General features: G+C 43.4%; 1 protein-coding gene and 1 long non-coding RNA gene across 3 annotated transcripts; one reads left to right on the top strand and one right to left on the bottom strand.

Annotated features, from left to right (window-relative positions):
• Positions 1 to 1740: 1740 nt before the first annotated feature.
• Positions 1741 to 12937, top strand: LOC119163639 (uncharacterized). The gene is made up of 2 exons (XR_012884905.1): positions 1741 to 2118; positions 12616 to 12937. It is a non-coding gene; the product is annotated as an uncharacterized LOC119163639 (long non-coding RNA).
• Positions 3597 to 21578, bottom strand: LOC142767471 (uncharacterized). 2 transcript variants are annotated; one of them, XM_075869205.1, is made up of 3 exons: positions 14537 to 21578; positions 12152 to 12639; positions 3597 to 8856 (listed from the first exon to the last, which is right to left on the bottom strand). In XM_075869205.1, exons 1-3 carry the CDS (start codon positions 14743 to 14745, stop codon positions 8837 to 8839), a joined length of 717 nt encoding a protein of 238 aa, XP_075725320.1. In that variant the 5' UTR covers positions 14746 to 21578; the 3' UTR covers positions 3597 to 8836. The 2 variants fall into 2 exon arrangements, with proteins under 2 accessions (XP_075725320.1, XP_075725319.1); XM_075869204.1 differs by lacking the exon at positions 3597 to 8856 and having other exon boundaries at positions 10965 to 12639.
• Positions 21579 to 23142: the final 1564 nt, after the last annotated feature.

Here is a 23142-nt window from a genome sequence, read left to right as displayed (position 1 = left end):
TAAATTAATACTGCAATAGGTGATAGACGTGTTGTCAAGTAACTAAATCAAGGATGAAAGGTCAGCGGGTAAGTCCTTAAAGGGGCCCTGCAACACTTTCTTTTTTAGCATTGTCAGAAAATGCTGCTGATTGGTAGTCGCAGCTCCCGAAAGCACATGAGCCAAACATTAGAGTGCAGCATGCAGTCTAAAATTCACAATTAATTTTCAAAGTCGGCCAGCAATTGCTCCCCCGTCTCTCTACAGGTGATGCCTTATACCTGGATTACTGTGTCATACCCGAGTCCACAGCCATTGACTGATTTGAGCATCATAGGCTATGCAAATACTGTGGCCACTGCAACTGCTGCCATGTGCCAGCGCTTGTGCTCACCCTGAAAGTAGCCATGCATTCTAAGAAAAAAAAGGAAAGTGCTCAAGGTCATGATGTGCGCTGACAAAAGGGTGCATCTTTTTGCCCCCTTGTGTCCCTACCCAAGTTGCCTTCAGTGCACTTGCTTGTACGAAAAGAGAAACCGCTTGAAGTATTCAGCAAATTACTCGAACTCCGCTTGTAATTGGCATATTCAAAAAAATATTTCGGTATGTGATTTGTGAGGCATCATGAGCCAACAGTGACATCCATTTCAAAAGTGTTGCCGAGCCCCTTTAATGTATATTGGAAAGAGTAACCGACTTAGCACACTGCCTTGGGCAACACTGCAGGTGATGTCGAAAACATTAGACGAGATGTAGCTGACCACAAAGAATGAAAGTTTTTGTAGCCAAGATGGTGGTAATGAAGGAATACAAAGGACAGACAATGTAGAAATCAAATGGTAATTAGTTTGAGTATTGAACGCACAGCGAAATCAAAGAAGGGGAAATTGGTTCTATCGTTTGTGTCTAGATTACAGTGTATATTAGTCATGAACCTAAATAACTCAGTGTAACATGAGTAACCTTTTCTGAAGCCATGCCGACTAAGATAAAAGTTATTAGTTATAACCATTAAGAAACTGGCCCACTTAGGTAAAATTAGGGCAAGAAATATTTGCCGAGATCGACTAGCGTGAATCCAGGATAGCCCTTAAAAAATAGGACGATGTACTAGAAAACGGAAATTATAACGACATAGAGAGAACGAACGAAATGAAATGGTTTCTGTAGCAGCAATGGTGCACAGAGGTAAGAAGCGAACTAAATTCTTCCCAACTAGAAAAAGCTTAATAGGGGCAACACATGAAGTTGACAAAATGAATGCATAAAATAAAATTTGTTGAACTAACAACGTTGGTCAATAAGAAAAAGAGAGTTACATAACCACAATGCAAAAATGGCGAAGCAGCATCAAAAAAGAAAAAAAAAACATGGCAGCATCAAAGCAGCTAGAAGAAAAATGTTAAGGCAGAACCAAAATGCATGCATAAAATATACTAAGGGCAGTGACAGTGAAAGTGGCTGAAGACATACTCCACTGAGCTGCAGACGACCTGACTACAGTAACCTGATTGAGCCGCTATTTCGCAGGACGTCTTTATCAATGCTAGAGCCTTTTCGTCGTTAGTCGTGGCAGAGCAAGAAAACACAAGTTGTCAATGGCAGAGACATTACGAAACACGGAGGTCTGTAAAACAAGCAACCACGCACTGCGAACGCACCGTTTCAAGGCGCCCATGTTGCTTGTGTGTTGGTTTATCTTGACTCGGATTTTGTCTCCGAAGCTTGTGTAAATGTAAAAAATTTTTTTATGTTGCGTATACATTTTTGAAATGCCACACAAAATTATGAATAGTAGTAAGTAATAAAATAAGAGTTATAATTTTAAAGATTATTGTGAACGTTAGCAGGTAAAAGTTTGAAAGTCTGAAAATAAAAGCATTTGCATCATCATCGACATCAACAGCAAAGTGCTGAAAATGATGGCAGTATGTAAATACGGCATCTGCGTACACTCGCGGATGACTCATGTGGCGTTTGCACATACAAATTTGCAGTCATTTCGTGATTTATGGTGCAGAAATACGCTTCTGATAACCAGGTAATGTTTAGCATGAGTGTGAAAATAAACAAGTATTTGTACAAGCTGATTTTGGAGCATGGAGAGAGTCCCAACCAGTCACGAAACCAGGAGTACAGGTTTGTGCTTGTTTTGCTACCAGTAGCCGACTACTGCCCTGTTTCTCGAATAATGACAAAGGCGGCAGACTGCAGAATCCTCGGGCACGCTGCAGACGTATTTAATGTGCAGAATTTACTCCGCTTCTGATAAAACAAGTTACACGATATACGTCAGTCTTGTGCCACACGAAAGCTGTTAGGGGTGACAAAAACATCGGAACGCTTTTCCACAAAAATTGAATTGACCATTAAAAACGTGTTGGCTGACCCTGTTGCGTTACCTAAAAATAGCGCTGCTAACTGATTCCTTCAGGAAAGCACGATTAATTCTCATCAATAATGTGTTTGAAATAAGTGCGGCTACTACTGTCTGTTGCAAAACTAGATGAAAAACCCGATTTTGGTACTGCGTAACATGTTACCTTGATGTGTTTGCAGTTCAGTAGTAGCTGTTTTCTCAAGGAACTCGTGCAGGTGCTTTCGTAAGTTGCATCTTGTACCAGTTGACCATATTTCACTCGCAACAGCATCAGGGAAGCTTTCTGATGGGTGCGCTGTATTAGTTCCCGCAGTTTTTGGCGCCTATTGGTCGAGCAGCATGATCACAAACACACACACACACACAAAAACTTATGCAAAGACATGCTGTTCACACATAGCAAAAAAAAAAAAAAAAAAAGAGTCCGCAGTAATGGTGCTTGCGCTGCTGTGAATACTGTCGCTCGTATCATTTAAGCTAGTTAAAAAGGGCTGGGGGCAAGTGGTGTTTCAAAATGTACCGAATTCGGTGGCGTTATGAATTAATTACCAAGCGTGCTAGTAACTTTTTTTTCGGTGAAAATGCGAAGTTCTACACGATGTGCGAGATGGGGAAAGCCACATTACAAAGTTGTATGAAACGTGAGAAATTATAACCAAGACTGAAAAGGCTTCAGATGTCTCGGTACTTTATTTTGTAATGCGAGGGAGCTATTACACAAATTAGATCAACTGGTTTAGACAAAGGAACAGCAAAAGTATCACAAGTATTTATTCTCCATGCCAAAGGCAAACATGTAATGAGCTGCAACCCTCAGTCAATTATAATCTGATGGAAATAGCAAGCCCACTTTAAAACACTTGTCACCTTTTTGGAAATTATTGCTATTAGGCATCAGAGATGCACAAGATATGGAAGAAGATGGCGCTCAGTGATCTTTCATGCAGTCTCTGACTGCAGTACATGTATTCTGAAAGTTGCACGAGATTGTCATGCTCAAACTGGTCCTGTGTGTTATGGGAATGACAAAATGGCCAAGCCATTCAACATAAAAACATAAAGTGCTTATTTTGATCAGATTTTTATTGTTAAATTACATCATATATACAATATTGTGAAGAGAATTCAGTCTGTGATTGTGGTAATGATGTGGGCTTGTGCCTTTTACACACAAGAAAAATTTCTCCAAAAGATAGAGGCTTCGATGTGGACGCAGGATAGAACTGACAGGCACGTTGCACATGCAGAAACATATAAAACACGCTCCAGTCTAGTGTCTGTTCACGCACCGACAGCACACTCACTAACTCACGGCACATCAGCTGTGCAGCGACGCTGTCACCATAGATCCCGGTGTATATCGGGACAGAGCCCCAGTGCTAAGATGAACGTGCCTTAGATTAACCACACAGATGCCTTCAAGGAACATGGTTCCTATCTAGGCAACTCAAGCTGGAGCTATTGCAGACAGTCTAGCACATGCACTGCTCATCGGCACCTAGTATGTTCAGCTGTGGACATATAGGGAAGCTCGGTGAGATTGCTTCTAAGCAAGTGTCCAGGCATAGCAGTAACACAGTCAGGCTCTTCAAGTCTGAAAAAGCAGTGGTATGGAGTGCACTGATGGAGCACAGTGTCAACACAGTCTTCATTCAATGATGGTTTGTGTGATTAATAATTTTTGGCATTAAGAAACCATGTTATTCTTTCACTTCATAAATCAAGTCAAATACAGACATAATAGAATGCGTCGTGTTCTTCATCAGCATCATCAAGGTTATTGACGGTGTTCGAGTAAGCAATCTACAGATAGAATATATAAGTGAGTACGGAAATGTTTGCATGCGCAGCTCATTGACCGAACTGTCCGAATACGTTTTTCAAAAGTGTCAGACAGCATGGCACGTGGCCAGTGACTGCAGTGAAGTGTCTTCCATATAAAAGTGGTTAGCCTTTCACAACCGACCAAATAGGATCACTGTTTGTCTTGATGTTTCTTTGTCCTCTTGTTAATGAATTGAAACCAATTTGCCCAAATATCCTTGTTGCCCACGCTCTGTAATAACAAAATGGTTGACAAAGTGTGGGTGCTGTAACAGATTCCCTTAGCACTTATGTGTGTACGCTTCATTCCCTCTCCTGCAATCCAAGCTAAGCAGGAGGAGAGGGCAACTGCAAAAAAGTGGGGAAGGGGTACAAGGAGACGATGACAGACTACAATGATGAATTGAGTTGGTCATAACTGTTTTTATTGCCAGGTAGTATGGTGTGACCTGTGGCAGGCCGATGGAGAGGCCTGGCAACACGACGGTGTGTGGAGGGGCAAAACGCAGACGAAACTCTGGCGATACTAGAGAATGTTGTCCAACATTTATTTTACCACATTTTTAAAGGAGGGGAAAAAGGGGTTATTGGCAAGCATTTCATGAGTCACATGACTTGTGTGGCCACACAGTTTGGCTACAGAAAACGGACATCATTGGACACCTCGCTCCATCCAGTGGCATAGACAGGCATCGTGAATACACTGGTGAATTGAAATGACACCCGAGGTTGCACGACACAATAGGAAAGAGGCTATTCCATGAAAAGGGGGGGGGGGGTTGTACACGTGTCTTTGAATTATGGTTGTCAGAGTGTATTAAACTTTTTAATATGGTGTGACTGCACAGTTTCTATATCTTGGGGACTGGTAGTTTGTAGGATGTAAAGTTTGAGGTATACAGTTGAAGTCGTGAACTGCTACAATAAAATGTTGTGCCAGTGCTTTTGGTTATTTTTTCCCTGTGTCCATGCGATGCCTATTCAATCTAACATTAACAGCTTGTCCTGTTTTGCCAACGTACCACTTGTGACAATGAACTATCGATCTTCAACATTTCAACTAGTAACAGTAAAGCTGTATTTTATGTGATGTGTATCAATCAATCGTTTTATTTCCTTTTGATTAGGAGGAGTACAGGACTAAAAGTTTAAGAGCTTGGCGAGGTCCCAATTCCGTTCACACGTTGGCAAAGCAGCAGGAATGGACGACAATCATGCATGAATAATATCAAGTAAACTTATACGAATAACACTGCAAAAACTATTACAAAAATAATTCATTTCATTTTTTGGTACCTTCAGGACCGGGAGGTATTACAGAAGGGAGTGGTATTAGCACAAAAAGAAAAAAAAAAGAAAAAAAGGAATACTGAAATGCAGCAATGGATATGCAGTTATTACAGTGGTGCGGCTCCTACTCACACAGTCTTAGCTAATGGCGTTTTTAAACAATTCATGATCTTGGATAGTTGCTATTGATGGGGGAAGGTGATTCCATTCGATGCTCGTGCGTGGTAGGAATGATGTGTGGCAGCCATTTGTTCTGCATAATGGAACTCCGACCTTGTGACGATGATCTAGACGAGGTGATACATAATCTGGTAGTGAAATAAGTTCATTATGTAATTGGGGATGGTGATATATTTTGTGAAAAAGACACAAACGAAGAAACTGACGGCGAGATGCTAAAGATGGTAGGTTCAAGCTAGATTTCATTGCCGATATGCTTGCGGTGCGGTTATAGTTGGAAAAAATAAAGCGCGTAGAATTATTTTGAACCGTTTCAACTGAGTGTAATAGATTGGCAGGTACAGGATCCCAAATCGAGGCAGCATATTCTAATTTAGGGCGAACCAATGTTTTGTAGAGGGTGAGTTTTAAGGAAAAAGGAGCTTTAGCAAAGTTGCGACGTAGGTACCCAAGCATTCTGTTTGCTTTTCCAATTATGTGTTTTATTTATTTATTTATTTTATTTATCTCTCTGTCATCTCTCATGTGTTCAGTGTGGATTGGCCAATTTAAAGGGCTGGTTATGTGTAAGCCTAGATATTTATAGCTAGAAACGGTATCCAATGCAAGATCATTGAGAGAGTAGGTAGGAGGTGAATTAGTTGTTCTAGACACTCTCATAACCTTGCACTTGTTGACGTTGAGTTGCATTAACCATTTTTGACACCAAATTGAGACAGCAGTAAGGTCAGTTTGAAGAGCAGTTACGTCGGCATCGGAGCTTAATTCACGGAATATTACACAGTCATCAGCAAATAGGTGCACATGAGAGTAAAGACACGTAGGTAAGTCGTTAACATAAATAAGAAAAAGAGGACCAAGCACTGACCCTTGCGGTACTCCAGATTGAACAGCGGTGTGGCGGCTATTCACCGCGTTAGCAGCAACATACTGAGAACGATTGTTAAGAAAGAATTCAATCCAAGTTAGTAATTTCCTGTCAAGGTTTAGCTGATGTAATTTGTGCATTAATAAACTGTGGGAAACCTTGTCGAACGCTTTAGAAAAATCCAAAAATATGCAGTCGGCCTGAGAAGAGTGATCCAGTATAACGTTCAGTTTATGTGTGAAAGATGCCAGTTGGGTCTCGCAGGAGTATGTTTTTCGGAAACCATGTGTGCTAGGGTAAAGAATGAATTAGATTCGAGAAGTTTTACAAGGTTCGAAAATAAGATGTGTTCCAATATTTTGCACGGTATACTGGTAAGTGATATAGGTCAGTAATTAAGTGGGGAATGGCGGTTACCAGCTTTGTAAAATGGAGTCACCTTCCCGATCTTCCATTCAGCGGGCAAGCAACTTTGGTTGAGTGACTGCTGAAAGATCATTGTTAGTATGACCGATGAAGAAGCACACGTACTCTTTAAGAATTTCGGGTCAATTTGGTCACAAGCAGGAGCGGAAGACAATCTTAAGGACCTAATTATCGCTTCAACACCACTGCAATCAATACATATTGGAGGCATAGTGGGATGGGGAAAGGGTTCTGCGTTAGGTAAAACATCATTTGCATCAAGGGAAAAGTGAGAGGAAAAAACATCGTTTAAAATGTTTGCACATAAGTCAAAAGGAATTTGATTTCTGCTAGCATCTTCTAGGGTGATTGCGTCGTCGCGTTTAGGGTTTATTGTGCGCCAGAATTTTTTAATATCGTTGGTTAGCATGGATGGTAACACGTTTTGTAAGTAATAACTTTTGGCCTTTTTTAGTGCTGTTACATAATTTTTAGACGCGAGCTTGTAGGCATTCCAGCGTTCTTCATTCCCGCATTTCTTGGCGTCATCAAATTAAACGTCATCTCTCATTTTCTCCTTTCAATGGATGCCATCTTGTCTAGGAAGTTAATTTCACTGGAAGAACATGAATAGTGAATTTAATACTAGAGTGAAACTTGTTATAGTGGTCAAGGAATGTGTTTAGTGCTCTTGTGCCATGTCCCTATATAATAAATATGTAGAATACGTGATAGAGATAGGCAACTCTGAATCAGCAGGCATTACGAATGGTAATTGGCAAGCCTGATGAGCCATCTAGAGGAGTCACTCTAAGCAGTGGGAAGCAACCAGAAATTGCGCATAAAACACCATGCTGCCATTGAGCTGCCGTCAGGGCATCTGTTACAGCTCTCCAGAGAAGACACATCCATTGCTAATCCTGTGGGCATCGATCACAAGGCGGCAGAACTCCTTTACCAGGACAGCAACTTAGGGAAGAAATTTCTCAACTGTTTTGGCAAAATACACCTGCAGGTGGAATAGTTGAAAAAAAAAAAAGAAGACTGTTGAAGTAGTTGAAAAACAGGACCGAGTGGCTTGCCGATTTGATCGGCTTCTTCCGTAACCTGGTGAGAAAGATGTTGCACTTGTACTATGGTTGCCTTCATGCCTGATTTTCTGTCTTTTCTAGCATACAGTAGACTCTCAGTAAATGGAAATCTGTAAAACTGAACTGCTGCTTGAATGGAACAACTTTCTCTGTTATGATTGGTTTCATACTGGAATGCTGCAACCCACTTCACCTCTCAGTAAACAGAACTCCTGTTAAATGAAACACATTTTCCCGGTCCCTTCAGGTTCCATTCAATGAGAGTCTACTGTATATGATCTGCAAGATGTAACATCCCTGCAAGCTTGTACCATGGGCAGCTGTCCTGTCAAAGCATGATCGTGACCATATGCATCCATGGGAACATCGTGCCTCAGCCAGGAATGCCACGCGCACGCACCATTGTACACACACACACACTCAATCTTCTGCCCCGAGTAGTCACTAGGTTGTCACTAGAACATCACTTCAATGGCCATAGCCATGCAGCTTCACATGAGGAATGTTCTGGCTCACACTTTGCTGCAGCACATGGCGCCTCTTCTTTGCCCGTTTGGGTGAAGGGCCACTCGCTGGTCGTCCTGCAGCTACTCGCTTGGAGCCTCTAGTTAGTCCTGGACGTCGTCTTGAAATTGCTGTTGGCTGCACTTTAATACATAACCCAGACCTAAAGCAGCGTTCATTGCCATCATGGCACCAACACCGCGCTTCTGCTCTTGGAGTCTTCAGAGGCGTTTAGTGCCGCTGAGGAGGTGCCTTCTGTAGACTGCATTGCTCTTCTCCTCTGCATGAACTCGCTGTAACTGCTCAATCAGCGCTTCAAGGCTGTTGTCTGCATCCTATAACAATCGTCACTTTATTAGGTATAGCTTCAAACATTAGGTTTTCAAATACTGGAAGCACAGTATTTTCTCAATAGTCTCCCAGTACACACTTCGGTACTTTTTAAGAACACTGAAGATACCTTTTTTTATCAAGATAGACCTCATAATTTAAGAAGCAATAACACATATTTATTTACAATGGCATGCCATAAAGGAGTACCAACACGATTTTCAGACACCGAAAAGAAACATTCTTCATTTCTATGGTGTGCGCTATTAACACTCTCTGCACACCAGGCAACATGAATGAAATATTTAAATTTGAATTCAAAGTATTTATTGCCCAGCATCTCTAAGCCAATCTCTCTGCAGTGGACATTATCACAGTACAACACAGTTACTAAGTTTGCGAAACCTGCGTCCTGCATGCAGCTTAAATAGCAGAAATCGCTGTCAGTCTTTGGATGACATCTTACTCATCCTTTAGGTGAACATGTGCATATGACAGCAGAATGACAGCTGCTGCTACTAAGTTGCGAGCCGCAGTTTTTTTTTACGACTTCTGTTGACAAGTCAGAGCAGGCAAGTCACTAAGTATCTGTTGATGTAACCTGTGGATGATGCAATCGCACTTTTTACGGTGTGCCGCAGCTTCGTAGTGTAATCGAAATGGTTACCACAGTGGCTTATAAAAGAGCTGTATCAGGGAATCGCACACTGTGAAATGCTAGCGGGCGACTTCCAGAACAATTGTTTTTAAGGCTTTGGGGTGTAAGCATAGGCCAACCACCAAGTGTTAAAAAAAACAAGGAAAGTGAGATGCAGTAGTCAAATGACTGAATGGATCAGTCTTGTGAGTAACCATCTGCAAAAGTATCAGATTCCGCCTTTTGCTAAGATACAAATGTGGTTACAGAATACTGACTTTTTCTCCAGATACCATGCCTAGTACAGCTAAACCCCTTAATAAGTGGCATTCTCCGGGCAGCAATTCTTGTCTCTTAATACAGATTACCACGTATGCATTTTTCCTATCAATCCGTATTTTACTCTAAGCACACTGGTGTTTCTTATATCCATTTGTCTCTTATATCAGTGTCTCTTATAAAAGGTTTCAACTATAGTACTCTTTATCTACTAAAACACTATCTTATTCTTACATAATGGAGGTAATCACATAACGTCATATGCAAGAGGCCCTAGCATGGAAGTCGCCATATTTGTGCTTTCGCGCATAAACATCATCATTCCACAACCAAAGTTCTCGGCAGTGTGTGTTTTGCTAATATTTTCATAAGAAAATGGGTTAGTGATGTGCAGCGCCACCAAATAACACGCTGTCATAACCCAGATCACTGACCGACCAGGGCTATGGCAGCGCACGCACTGGTGCTGCCTGGCAGGAAGAGCTCATTGAATACCTCTTATCAAAACTAGGTAGTTGAGAATGCTGTCTGCAGAGTAATTTTGCAGAAGATGGTCCACACTCTAAGGTTGCCTGCACAACAATTACAGATACTAATGACTTATGGGTCAATAGCAGGTCATTTGCTTCATGGGCGTTAGACCTGTGCATGTTGCCTCAATGCTTCCGACGAAAAATTGGGCAGAAAGAAGTAATGACCGCATGAAGAGGTACAGCAACTGGTACATGACTGAAGCACATTAATGTAAAGAATTCTTTTTACATTGGTATTCAAGCAAGCATCTGAAAAAAGGTTGAGTGAGGGAGAATACAGGAAGACATATTTTTTGAAGACTTGAATCGGCTGAATAAATAACTAGTTATGAAAATATTGATTTGTATGACCTTTGTATTTATTTCAATGAAAAATTGTGTGTTACATTGGGCTGCAGGGGCTCCACATCCACTTATTTGACGACAGCTTTTATGGTATCATTTTGAAAAGTTTTATGCCGATGCGAGCTAGAATCTCATCCACACCATGTAAATGCTGGAATTAAGCACCCCAGGGTGTAGCTGTAGTGTGCTGTGACCATTGAGCTGTTGTTGACCCAAATGTTTGGTGACAAGCCATTAATAGCCCACATATAGTTCCAAATGCTAACTGTACAGCATTGATGAGTAATAGTCAGAGGAGCACCACCTGCAACTATGTAACCTGAGGTGCAGTTAGCCCAAGAGATAGTTGGAAAAGCTTGTATGGTACTCAGTTGTTTTGTGAAAATGAAGCTCTGGGATGTGGTACTCATTTTCTGTTTTGCCACAAATTTATTATCCAGTGTTCTTAGCAATTTACAAATTAGTAATTTAAGCTGGAAGTGAATATTATAGAGCAAAATAAACAGTCAGAACTTGTTCCACTTTTTTCATCTATTCGTCACTTGAAACTTTCATAAACAGGCAAACATATTTACTAAGTGACACCTAGTATGCAATTAATATAGAGGCATGTTGGAGTATTCAAACCGTTTTCACTGTGGGACTGAATGATAGTTTTTTCATAAAGAGATCTCTGTGCACTGATTTTATGTGCTTCTCAATTTCGTTACAAGCAAAATTATGGCATGTCATCCTGCATCGGCTACACATGTTACAGCACCCTGGTGATGACATTATGACCCTTTACGAAAGAAAGTAGCTCTGTTCGGCATTACTCTATGCTGAACTTTTTTGCTAGCATTGGGTGTCATCTATAGCTTGTGAGTAGTGGCAATAATGTTGCTTCTACTATATGCAACTGCGTGATGTATGACTTTTCATTCTAGGAACTTGTATGGATTCCCTTTGAAACATTGGCCACAATATTACATGAATGTCTCATGTTAATATTGTAAACTTTACTGAACTGTTATAAGATTGGATGTATTATCTTTTGTGGCTGAAAACGCTAAGTGTGGTACATCTACAGCTCTCTTAGTGCTTTAGCAGTGTCCAAAATCTGTGAATTAAGTGCTGCACTGACAGAACATTTTAGAAAATTGGTTTCAAGATCTGTTGTAACTAAAAGTCTTCTAAAAATGCATGCAAATTAGGGCTTAGGATTTTAATAGCCTTTAATAATGCAAATATAATAATAATAATAATAATAATGTTTTATGTCTCAAAACCACGATATCATGACACTATATACAGAGACAACCATAATTTTGCCCACCTGGCATTCTTAAACACACCTAAATCTAAGCAGACAGGTTTCTAGCATCTTGGCTCCATTGAAATGCAACTGCCCCAGCCAGGATTCAATTCTGCGACCTTTGGGTTGGCAGTCAAGCACCATAACCACTAGACAGCTGTAGCAAGTATGGAACGTATGGTGTAAGTGCAGTGCTGTAATAGTCAACTCACCATGTTTAGCATAAAGTGGCATCTCAGCTATCTTTAAGAGGGGGTCTACATCCTTTCCAAAGTTTTTTTCTCTGCAGAGCCTGTGCCTGTAGTATATGGCAGGAGGCAATGGGTTCACTGCAGAGTTGGCAACGAGGGCATACCCATCTTCTTGCACAAGCAATTTGCTCTCGTGAAGCCTGGTGGCTTCAGCTGGTGACATGCCGCTGTCAAAGTATGCCAAAAAGGTCTCTCTAGTCTGCATTGTTGGAGTAAGACGAGAAAGTGCGTCTGCTGCTGCAGTGCTGTGGCTGTGGTTTTTGTGATGAAAGAGCTTTATCACAGCTGGCAGTGGCTTTTCCCCACGTAAAAAGGCATCATTACGTTTTGTATTTCTGTTGACCTTCTTGATTTGGAGGTCAATCTTTGCTGGACAGTGTGCTGCAGCCTCACCACATGATTTTTCCCGCTTTGCCTCTTTGCAGCGCCATACTTTGTGGAACACCATCCTGCAAAGCAGTACGAATTTAGAATTTCAGTGACAGCAACGAAAGGGGTCTGCTTTGCCTGCAAATGCCATTTGATCAAAGGAAAAATACACCAGTTACTTGAGCACTTACTAGGTACCTGCACAAATCTCCTTGCAGTGCGTTTAACCCTTTTAGACGCTTTGTACACAATTGTGTACATCACTTGTTTTTGCTAGTTGTGTCAACTAGGGGCTAAAAAAGTGCAAGATACAATGAAGTTTAGATGAAATAATCAACCTCCTCCCTAATAAACATGTCTTTAACTTCAGTTTTCACACTACTGTTGCATATAATCACTTTTCCAGAAGCACTACCATTGTCGACGAGTCATTCAATGCAGCGCTTCGCTGGAGCCACTTCGAAATATCTTTTTTTCTTTTCTCAATATACTTAAAATGAGAAACCAATATCCAGTATATATCTAGTCTGAGATTTCATTCTATATATACAAGAATCAAATATGAATGTCTTTAGAATAAGTAGATGTTTCATAAAAGCTCAATTTCAATTAACTGCTATGAAATGCCTAATCAATCTATTATAAAATTATTTTTGTTGCAATAGAATATAGACAGCCTTGAAATCATGTGTCAATTTGACGCATTTACAGGCAGTTCTTCACAGGTGGCATCTGAAAGGATGAACTCAACAAACCTGCCAAAAACACAATCATTAATTTTACTTCTTGCATTACCGAAGCACATTTAAGACATTTTCAGCTTGTAGGTTAGAGTTTGACGACAGTTCAGATGGTGAGGAAACATGATAATAAAGTTACAGTCACTCAACAAGTTTAGGCGAAAACAAATGAGAGACGTTTCGGGACTAGTACAGGTTCCAAGTAGTAATCAAGGGGCTCTTACAGATCTCAGGGTGTCTCTCGTGAGTTTTCATTTTCACTTGTTCAGTGACTGCATTGTCATCATTAGGATAAATAAATCACGGAAAATGCCAATCCTGCTGCAAAGCTACCAGCTACCGTGGACACATCTTAGAGGCTTGCCACAACACTTGAAATTTGAACAAGAGATCAAAGTTGTAAAGCCTGCACAAACTCTGCATTTGAATTTATCGTGACCATCAGCTCTTATTTGTGCAAGCTGGAACTTTATGGCATTTGATGCTCTCACAATTCCAAGAAAAGGGGATTCAGTCAATTAGTTTTCTGGCACAGTAATTGTTGAGTGAGACAATTTTACTAAATATTTTGCTAATGAATTGCTTTTGTATTAGCCAAACCGGGGGGGAGTCGAGAGACACTCTCACAATAGCTTCCTGGAATCGGCACAAAGTTAAAAGTTGGTATTGGGGATCTAAGCTAGTCACTGCAGTCTCTACTGGGCCTGTAGTTCATCTGGTAAGTGCAGGGGGGGGAGGGGGGGGTAATACAACTTTTTTCTTAACTATTTCACAGTCCCAGAATACATGCTTTGAGGTGGTTCCTCTATTAATATAGAAGATACGTTTTGCCTCGCGGATGTAATTGCGAAAACTTACGGCCATGTTGTACCAGGTTTGTTTAAGTTTTCGTTCTTTTTTGTAGTGTTTCTGAGAAAAAGAAAAATGCACTCTATTCTGCCCCCCATGCGAGGACACTAGTAAGCGCATTAAGTTTCGGTTTGAAGGCAACTCCGGTGAATCACCTTAAGGGTGTCCAGTTTGCGGCTAGGCGGTGGGAATGCGCGTTTCGTTATTTCTATATATTTGAGAAATGTCACTGAATGAGCGGAGTCTAGCCCTCTCGTACCGATCATCTCCTCGTTGTCCACAACCATTGAGACGGCGCATCGTTGGACATTATCCGCAAAACATGAAGTTTTATCACCAGAGACGACGTAAGTTATTTTTGGAGTTATAAGATCATTTTTTGCATTACCTTTCACACTTTGCTGTTGGCTTGACGAAGTCTACAACCCATGACGTATTCGTCTTCAAGCCGTAGTCTTCTACCCAGCTGCAGGCGTGACGTTCATCGGTGATGTTTGCTCGAAGCACGTCGACGTCAGGTGATGAGCTCTCATTGTCTTTGACGCATTCGATCGCGCTGTGCGCCGATGTTTCACATGCGCTGCTTTCACTAGCCATAGCCGTACAACACACTGCGATCGCGGCGATCACGTCTTGAAACACGTGGTCACCAGAGTATTCCGCGCCGCTAAGTTAAAAAAAAAGGGGGGGGGGAGGCGAGTAGTTCAACACAAAGGTGATCGCGTCGAGCGACAAGGCGAGGGCTCAAGACACTGGCGGCACCAAATATACTTGAAAGCCAAGCGTGTTCACTGTAAAAAAAAAAAAATCGCACAGTAGGACACAACGGCTGAAGGGCCAAGGCCGCAAAAAGGCGCAGGCGTCAACACAAATGTTCACTGAATTAAAAAAAAAAAATCGCGCGCACGAAAAATGCACCACAAATTAGTCCAACGCCACGCCGAGCGCCTCTTCCTCGGTCAACGCGAGAGCAGTCCATGGTGCACAGGCGGAGACGAAAATGCCACGGGCATTGAACGAAACAGCGCAAACCTTTTCTTCCCATCTGCGCTGAAAGGAACGGCCATTAGGGACTCCTTCAGGGCGCACTCCGAGAACGAGAGTATTTCGTCATGAGGCGCGGCGGCCGTTGCTAGGCGCACGTCGCAGCGGCGTCTCTGCGAGAGTGTGACCAATAGCGCGCCGCTGCGGTTGCCATGCGTTGAACCTACTGCAGATTACAAATGCGCGTCCCGGGGTGCATTCGCTTTGTGTTGTTCGAGTCGTCATCGTGGCAACAAAATGCTTAAATTTACAGGCTTCAAAAGCAATCGCATCTGCTGCGTGCCACAGCATACAAACAGAGAATCGACGACAGTCAGCCTCAATACCTTCCCTAGAGATGAAGCGAGGAAAAAAGAATGAATAGAGAAGCTGAGAATTCGCAGGTCGGTCACATCACTAATGATAGTGTGCTGCACACCCGTTATCAGCCCCGAATACATCTGCAGCAACGTAGGCAAGAAAACGAGAATATCTAATTTTTGTTTGCGTCAAGCCCCAGTTTATGGTCGCCGTTACAACTCGTCTCGTTAGAAACGCATATGTTTACACCTTGGGCTGCACCCAGTATGCCAGCACTAGGTATAGCTGCGCAGGTGTAGACAGCGCAGCGGGGATGAGCAGCTTAGGCCATCCCATGTGCTTTAGAAAGACGTAACTGTTTCTGAAGAACGCACTCAGCGTCTTGTGAAAGACGCTGTGTGCAAAGACGTAGCAGTTTGGGAAACCGATATAAAGACGTAACTGTTTGTGGAATACGCACTTGGCGTTTTGTGAAAGATGCACTCTGATGCTCTCTGTAGACGCCATATCGAATCACCCACTGCGCCCCCTATAGGCGAAGAAACTTGCGAATAACCTACGTCATACACTTGTAACGTACACAACCGAAGACAGGGTATGGGTGTGGACGCCTGTATGAAGACGGAGACAATCCGAAAAGTTGCTCAGATTATACTTCGGACCTTTTCAAGTGCTGCGACGACTGCCTGACGTTACCTGCGAAGTTGTCCAGGATAGCCCAAACCGTACAAGTCATCGCCAGCACTGACCTGAACTTGAGAAAGTAGTGCGCACTAAGCCATATGTCAACGAGTGAATCTGCGAAGCATGGTCACTTGTACAAATTGACTTCATGCGCCAATGACTGGCTCAGCTATAGCATCGGGGCGATGCTCTTTTAAGGGGAGGCAAATGCCGCGCTCGAAATAGACAGAGAACACAGACGATGTTCGCGCTAGTAGTCTAGTGAAGAGGGACATTGAAGAGGATGACGTAATTTTGTTCATGTCTCTTGCTCTTGGCTCCTGCATAAAAATACACGCAGTCAGTTCTCGGACTCAAGGTCTCGGTGATCTGCTTACGTTGAACCACGACAATATTAATACCCCACAAAACCATCACTTTGGTATTCGAATATAACAAATAGTTATCATGCATTAAAACGCACCGCGCACAATGCCACAGAGATTAACGTGGCAAAGACAAGCTTAGTAGAGCTCTTTTTCACGCACGCAGCATAACGAAAAGCTCAAGGTGCACCGCTTTGTCTGTCTGCACAGCCTCAGAGGAAAAATTTGAGAAAGTGCACTCAACAGTGACAGCAGGTTTCGCCCATAAATTGTAGATAAGCAGTGGTATGCGCGCGCTTGTCATTATGGGTAAAGTACGTATATATGTACATAAAGCAACCAAATAAATCCGTCGTCTCCGATATCTTGCACCGCTAAGTTGCGCTCACGAGGCGCATACAAGAGGTGATTAGGAGATTGTGTCGTCGACTCTCTGCCTAGGGGCCAACGCGCTATACTCTATGAGATGGGACGGCACCTGGTGTTAGCCGTCTACGCTTGTAGACTTTGTTCAATAAATGGTTGAAGCGCTGGCGAGGCACTGAAACACAGTTGCGAGCTTACAAAAGAGTGGCGCGTACGGCGGGTAGAGCAAAAGTCACTGTCAGCGAAGCGCTTGCTGCACATGGCCGATGAAGGCAGGAGCACTTTTCTATATTGAGCTGGACTATGTACTTCTTTATCAGCTTTGATCCCCTCCAGGTCAGCCTTACAGTCACTACGGTTTGTTCTGCAGCACGGGCTACATGAACAATCAGTATATCAGATAAGGCACGACTACCACGAAGCGCTCGCGGAAGGTCACGATATTGTATTTCAGTGGTTGCCGAGTCATTGCGGAATCGTTGGCAATGACCGCGCAGATGAAGCTGCTCGATCGGCTCATGACCAAGACCAGCGCACGCCCATACCACTCTTTAGAACGGACGCTGCAAGGCTACTACAATCACTTGCTCGCCGTATAGCTCTTCTACAATGGAATACGCAGGGTTTCTCCAACACGCACCTGTATTCGATCGACCCAAACTTGCAAATTCGTTTGCCATCCGGGTTCCCACGATGCGCTGAAACTTTACTGTGTCGTATGAGGTTGGGCGTGGCATTTACGAAATCGTACTCTCGTCTCCTTGGAATGGCGAGCACTTCGGCATGCAACATCTGCGCCTGCGAGGAAACGCTTGAGCACATTCTATGTCATTGCCCGGCATACCAGACCGAACGACGTATTATGGAAGCCAAGCTCTGTCAGCTGGATTCACGGCCGCTTACAGAAGAGAAGATCCTGGGACCTTGGCCAACAGCTTCCCATACGCGCAAAGCCACGAAAGCCCTCTTGTACTTTTTAAGGAACACCAAACTTCACGACCGCTTGTGAAAGAACTGTGCGAAGCCGCGCTGTGTAGTTTCGAGCTGACTATTTATGCTTCTCTTTCTTACTCCTCTTCTTTCCTGTCTCTTTTCGTTCTATTATTCCCCTTTTCCCCCACCCCAAGTGTAGGGTAGACAACGGAGCCAAGCTTGGTTAACCTCCCTGCCTTTCCTCTCTATTTATATCTCTCTCTTGATCCCCTAAAATTGTTGCAAAACCTAACACCCTTTTTATGGTCGCATGATTGTACATAGGCACAGAGCAGCACTTCATCACTGTGCAGAACTCACCACAGAGACAAGTGGCAAGTGGCTGCAGTTCTAAGAAACGAAGCGTTTCGATTTAAAGATGAACGTTTAAAGCGGAGGATTACGGTTGTTCGAACAGTTTCAGTAGCCACCACACACAAGATAACCATCTGAACTGTGTCATTGTTGGCTTTTACCATGATGGCGGCTCCTATAGACCGTTTTCGCAGCGATGAACGGGCACTGCCACGTTTGAACACGTGATCTAATGGCCTCCTTTCCACGGTGGCTGACGGCCAGCCGATTCGCCACTGCCACTCCTTGATTGAAAACCAGCAAAGCGGGTGCAGCGCTTATAGAATCAGATGTCGACGTGGCACACAGTGCAATGAGCGCCGGTGTTTCACATATACTCTCGCATCGTCACGCGGTCACGCACCGGGCTCGGCAAACTGCTAAGGGCGAACGAGTAGGCGCTTAGCTGTGTCCCCAATATGGGAGACGGAAAGAAGCGTCTCCTCTTATTTCTTTTCTTCACCTTCTAAAAAAGAGCCACCGTTATAACTAGACATATCTTCTTGCTACGCACGCCCGCGCCCACATGGTCTGCGCCCCCAGTTTCTCGCCATCTGCAGGGTAATGACCGCCACACCAAGGAGAAGGCCATGGGGCTTTGCTGCGGTAGCGCCGACTAGTTTCATTGAGAAAACTAGCTGCGGAAAAGCGTCTATATGGCACCGCAATCCCCGTTCTGATGCCATACAGGCATGGTTTGCAGTGCAGCTATCGGTCACACACCACGCCAATAACACGCTGGGTCTATCGCGCAAGAATGTTGTCTGCTAGCGTTTGTTATCTCCTACGATGGGAGCGTGATGTTTGAACTTTGTCTCGGCTACGTGAATATTTCTAAGCCAAACTTCATTATTATCCCCAAATTATTTTCAGTAAATCAAACCACCTTCATTTGACGTTCTGATATCTTGTTATAGTCAAAGAGGCTTGAATACGGCAATAGTTCGCCTATACTCAAGTATCACTAGTTTTACGACATACTTCTGGTGTCAATTTTAATTACTAGAGTGATTTATCTCTGGCAGCTTCCCACATCAACAGGTTTGTATCGGTAACCGAACATTGGAGGTAAGAAAGCTCGACGTAATTGTGATCATATGCAGAATCTTTGAAATGTCTGGTTTCCAGCGATATTCTTGTGTATGAGAAACCCCACCCCTCGTTTTTTTCCCTCCTAACTAATCCACGGTAGCATAGGACGTGCCTATTCTTCAGCACTGTAAAAGCCTCGCTTGTCGTCCTGATTTCGCCGAGCTCTGTTCTAAGTCCACGAATAGCGCAGCTGGGCTAGCTTCACTCGATATCATCGAGTGTTGGACGCAGCGAAGTTCAGATTTCAATGGTAGCCTGTCCAGACCTAGACATTCTTAGCACCCTCCGCTGCGTAGCAGGTATGACGGCCGCCTTGAACAGTTGCTGCTCAGCCACTGAGAACTGAGGGCTCAGGGTTGATTGGTACTTTCATAAGGAAGGTAGTGCCCAGGTACTGCACAAAAGTGGTCAACCCTTCTCTGGTGAAGAAGTGGATTACCGGCACATAGTCGCCAGTTAAGCCGCACCCCAGACTTCTTTTTTACGGTTACTTTATCACTTGTTATAAGTTAAATATATGAATCGAAATGGTTCGGCATCTGCATTCAATCCAAATTTTGTCATTACGTTCTAGGCTGTACTGCCATCCCTAAGTACTGGATTCTGTTGCACTTTATTAGCACTGTAGAATTATACTTCACCATCAATCAGTTCTCAACTTCACAAGACTAGTAGTTAACCTGGCCTTTTCTGAGCTGCTTTAAAGTTCACATTCCGATTATCAAAAATCAAACACGGTTCGGTTTCGAACTTCCGACCTCTGCGAGCTTGAACCAGATTGGTGCCCTGGATAACAAATCTTTTCAGGCGTTTCTTCCCTCCTAACTCCTTCTTCCTGTCTCACTCAATTTTGACATTGTTGGCTTCAAAGTGTCCGCAATGTCAGAGTTTTGCAGATTTCGAGAGATCGCACTCTCACTTAAACGTTTCTTGTCAACTGACGAGATGCGTGCTCCTGGTTTGCGAGCTAATCGGCTGCTTCGGCGTGATTGTTACGTTAAGCGTATATGTCGCGGGTGGTTGGAGTGCATGAAAAGTAAACGCGAAAAATTTTTCATTACTAAAAGCAATCAGGCGTTGCTTTCAAGACTGAATCGTATTTTGTTGGTGTTTCAGAGCAATAAAGAAAACACTGGTATATAGATATAGTAATGATCCTGAGTCGGGAGTCAGATATGCATACTAGTAATTACATACGCGGCTAGCCTAGTTACGTAGAACAGTGGATGAAAATATATGGAGCAAATTATTTCTAATTCCAGAGAGCTGCGAAAGGCAATAAAACTTCCTACGAAAACAATGAAGTGTTTGCATCACTCACCTCATCGCGTCAGCTTGAATCGATAGGGTCCGATGACTCTCGGCACAACGATAGGCCCACGCGACAAGTTCAGCTTGTAAGTGCTTCTAGGAGCGCTCACAGCCATACGTTTTGTGAACGCAAGTGGTGCCAGTGGGCGGCTATGCTTCAGGATAAATATTTCAAATTTCCCTCTTTGGTTAGACAGTTTACAATTATATTAGGTTATAGAGATAACGCAGCGCACGACTATAATAACTAAATATTATTACGAAAAAAGGGTATGCCTATATTACGTATTACCTCCTCAACATGCTCTATATATTATACAAGACCCGTGCTTGTAATAACTTGTCAGATGCTCGTATAATGACACCTAAAATTTGTCAGACAAATTTGTTGAACAAGTACACCATTATTACGTAATAGTGAAGATTGCGATGTTAAAGCTTGTGGTGTACACGTATCCCGAAGGAGTACGGGTGGGTCCGGTCTTAGCGAGCCGCAGGGCACGCGTTAACCGTCGCCGTGGCGAGAACACGATACTGCTCAAAGTCGCAACACTTTATTGTGGCAACACCAAACGCAGTACAGCCCGTTGCAAAAAGGCGCGGCGGGAAAGCAAGTAGGCTTATCCACGCCACGGGCGCAAAGTACTACACAGGGTGCCACGAACACGTCTCCGCGGTAAAGGTGATCCACGGAGACACCGGGACCAGGGCCCGGTTGCTCGAGCGAGGGCAAAGGCGCTCGCGTTGGCTTCGGAGGGAGACGGGTCGGCGTAGCCAGGCCACGCACTAGGACACCGTACCGCCCTTCGGCCGTGAGTACGCAGTGGGGGCAACACAAGGTGAGCGTTCGTATCGGGCGCGAGGCGCCGTCAGCGAAGTCCGACTAGCCCCGGGTGTCGGGAGTCGACGGACAGAAAAGATTGCGTGGCTCACCGTTTGCTGTCCCGGAGAGTACTGACCGCTCCCGACGCGGCGCGCGTAAACCTCTCAGGAGTCCCCGCGCGCGGCGCCACAGTACCCATCCGCTTTCGGGTGAGGGAGTTAAACGTCACTCCGCTCTCTCACCACGGCAGACAGCAAAGGAGAACAGACATGTCGGAACATGAGAACGGCAGAAAAGGCGGCAAAGCCCGCGCAAAGGCAGCGGGCTAGCCTCAATTCCCACAAGCTGAACAATGAAGGCGACTTCCGATGAACGTTAGAATTCGTCTTAAGCTCACAAGGTATACTGGCAGCGTTTTCCGTGCAATATGGGGTAACAATACGTAAACTATCGAGAACCTGCTCGCCTAATTGCGCGCATGCTTACGCAAACGCACACACCGCTCAAAGTGAAGCACCAGGTTGCGTAAGATACGTAAACGTTTGGTGGAATATGCAGATCTTAAGCGATTTATCTGGTAAGATATATAAGACTGTTGCTAATTAGAATGGTATGATCTACAAAGCTTACACGGCTTTCTGTAGTCTATCTATACGAAAGTGAAATGGACGGTTTCATTTCAGTAAATATCCAGAAAAAAATTACTGACTTGAAAATTGTTACTCTAGCACTAAAACTTACGCAAGCGCTGTTTAGATAGTCAACCACCGTCGTTCCGAAACAAGTCAAACTACAATAGTCTTCTGAGTTTCAGGCGGAGCGTCTGCGGCTGCCTCGTGGACTGTGTTATGAACATGTGAAGGTAAGAAATTTATTTTATATGAAATTGTGGAGAGTTACTGCTATAAGTACAAGGACACGCGTTGTATGAAGGCTGTGTATATGCGAGATAACCTTTATGGTGACTTGCGAACTTTCGGAAACTCAGTCTTAATTACCAACGTGAAAGAATTCACGTTTGCAGTACTGATAAGCTACCATGTATATTAGAAGCATCAACCCAGCCTTGTTGTGTTTCACTATTAAAATGAGCTACTTCTTGATAATCATTCATGTTTAGCTTTTATTGAAACCTTTTGTTTTATGTGAATCTTACTGTAGCAAATACCTGCAGGGAAGACGTTTTGGATGAATCATTAGACAGAAAGGTGATCAAAGAAATGTCATGAGCAACCATCTCAGGCGTTATATTGTAGTCCCAATAAATCTGCATTGAACTTTTAGAAGCGCTCTCAACATTCCATACAACCTATAATCATTCCAGTTAATAAGAAAACAACTGCACTCTTATTCGCTGTTGGCATTGGCTGCTAGATAGCTTAAACTCATAAATCAATGATTCCAATACGTTAGCTAAAATTTAGGTAGTCTCTGCACCTACCTGGTCCCTACTTATTGACTTCTGTTTTTTTCCATCAATTAGCCATTTTATTTCTTTCGTTATTTACTTACCAAGCATGTTCACTACGGTATCTTTCTTGTTGGCATGGCTTTACGCGTGAAGTGACGCACCAGTGGGTCATTGGGTATATCTTCCATGTGTGTCGTGACCCACTGGTGGATCACGCAGTTATGCCTTCATCTTTTGCTACAAAGTGCTTGCCCCAGAAGAACAGATGAGGT

The sequence above is a fragment of the Rhipicephalus microplus genome, chromosome 7 (assembly GCF_043290135.1).
Source record: "Rhipicephalus microplus isolate Deutch F79 chromosome 7, USDA_Rmic, whole genome shotgun sequence".
In the NCBI taxonomy this organism is placed as follows: Eukaryota; Metazoa; Arthropoda; class Arachnida; order Ixodida; family Ixodidae; genus Rhipicephalus; species Rhipicephalus microplus.
This window is presented reverse-complemented; position numbering and strand designations above follow the sequence as displayed.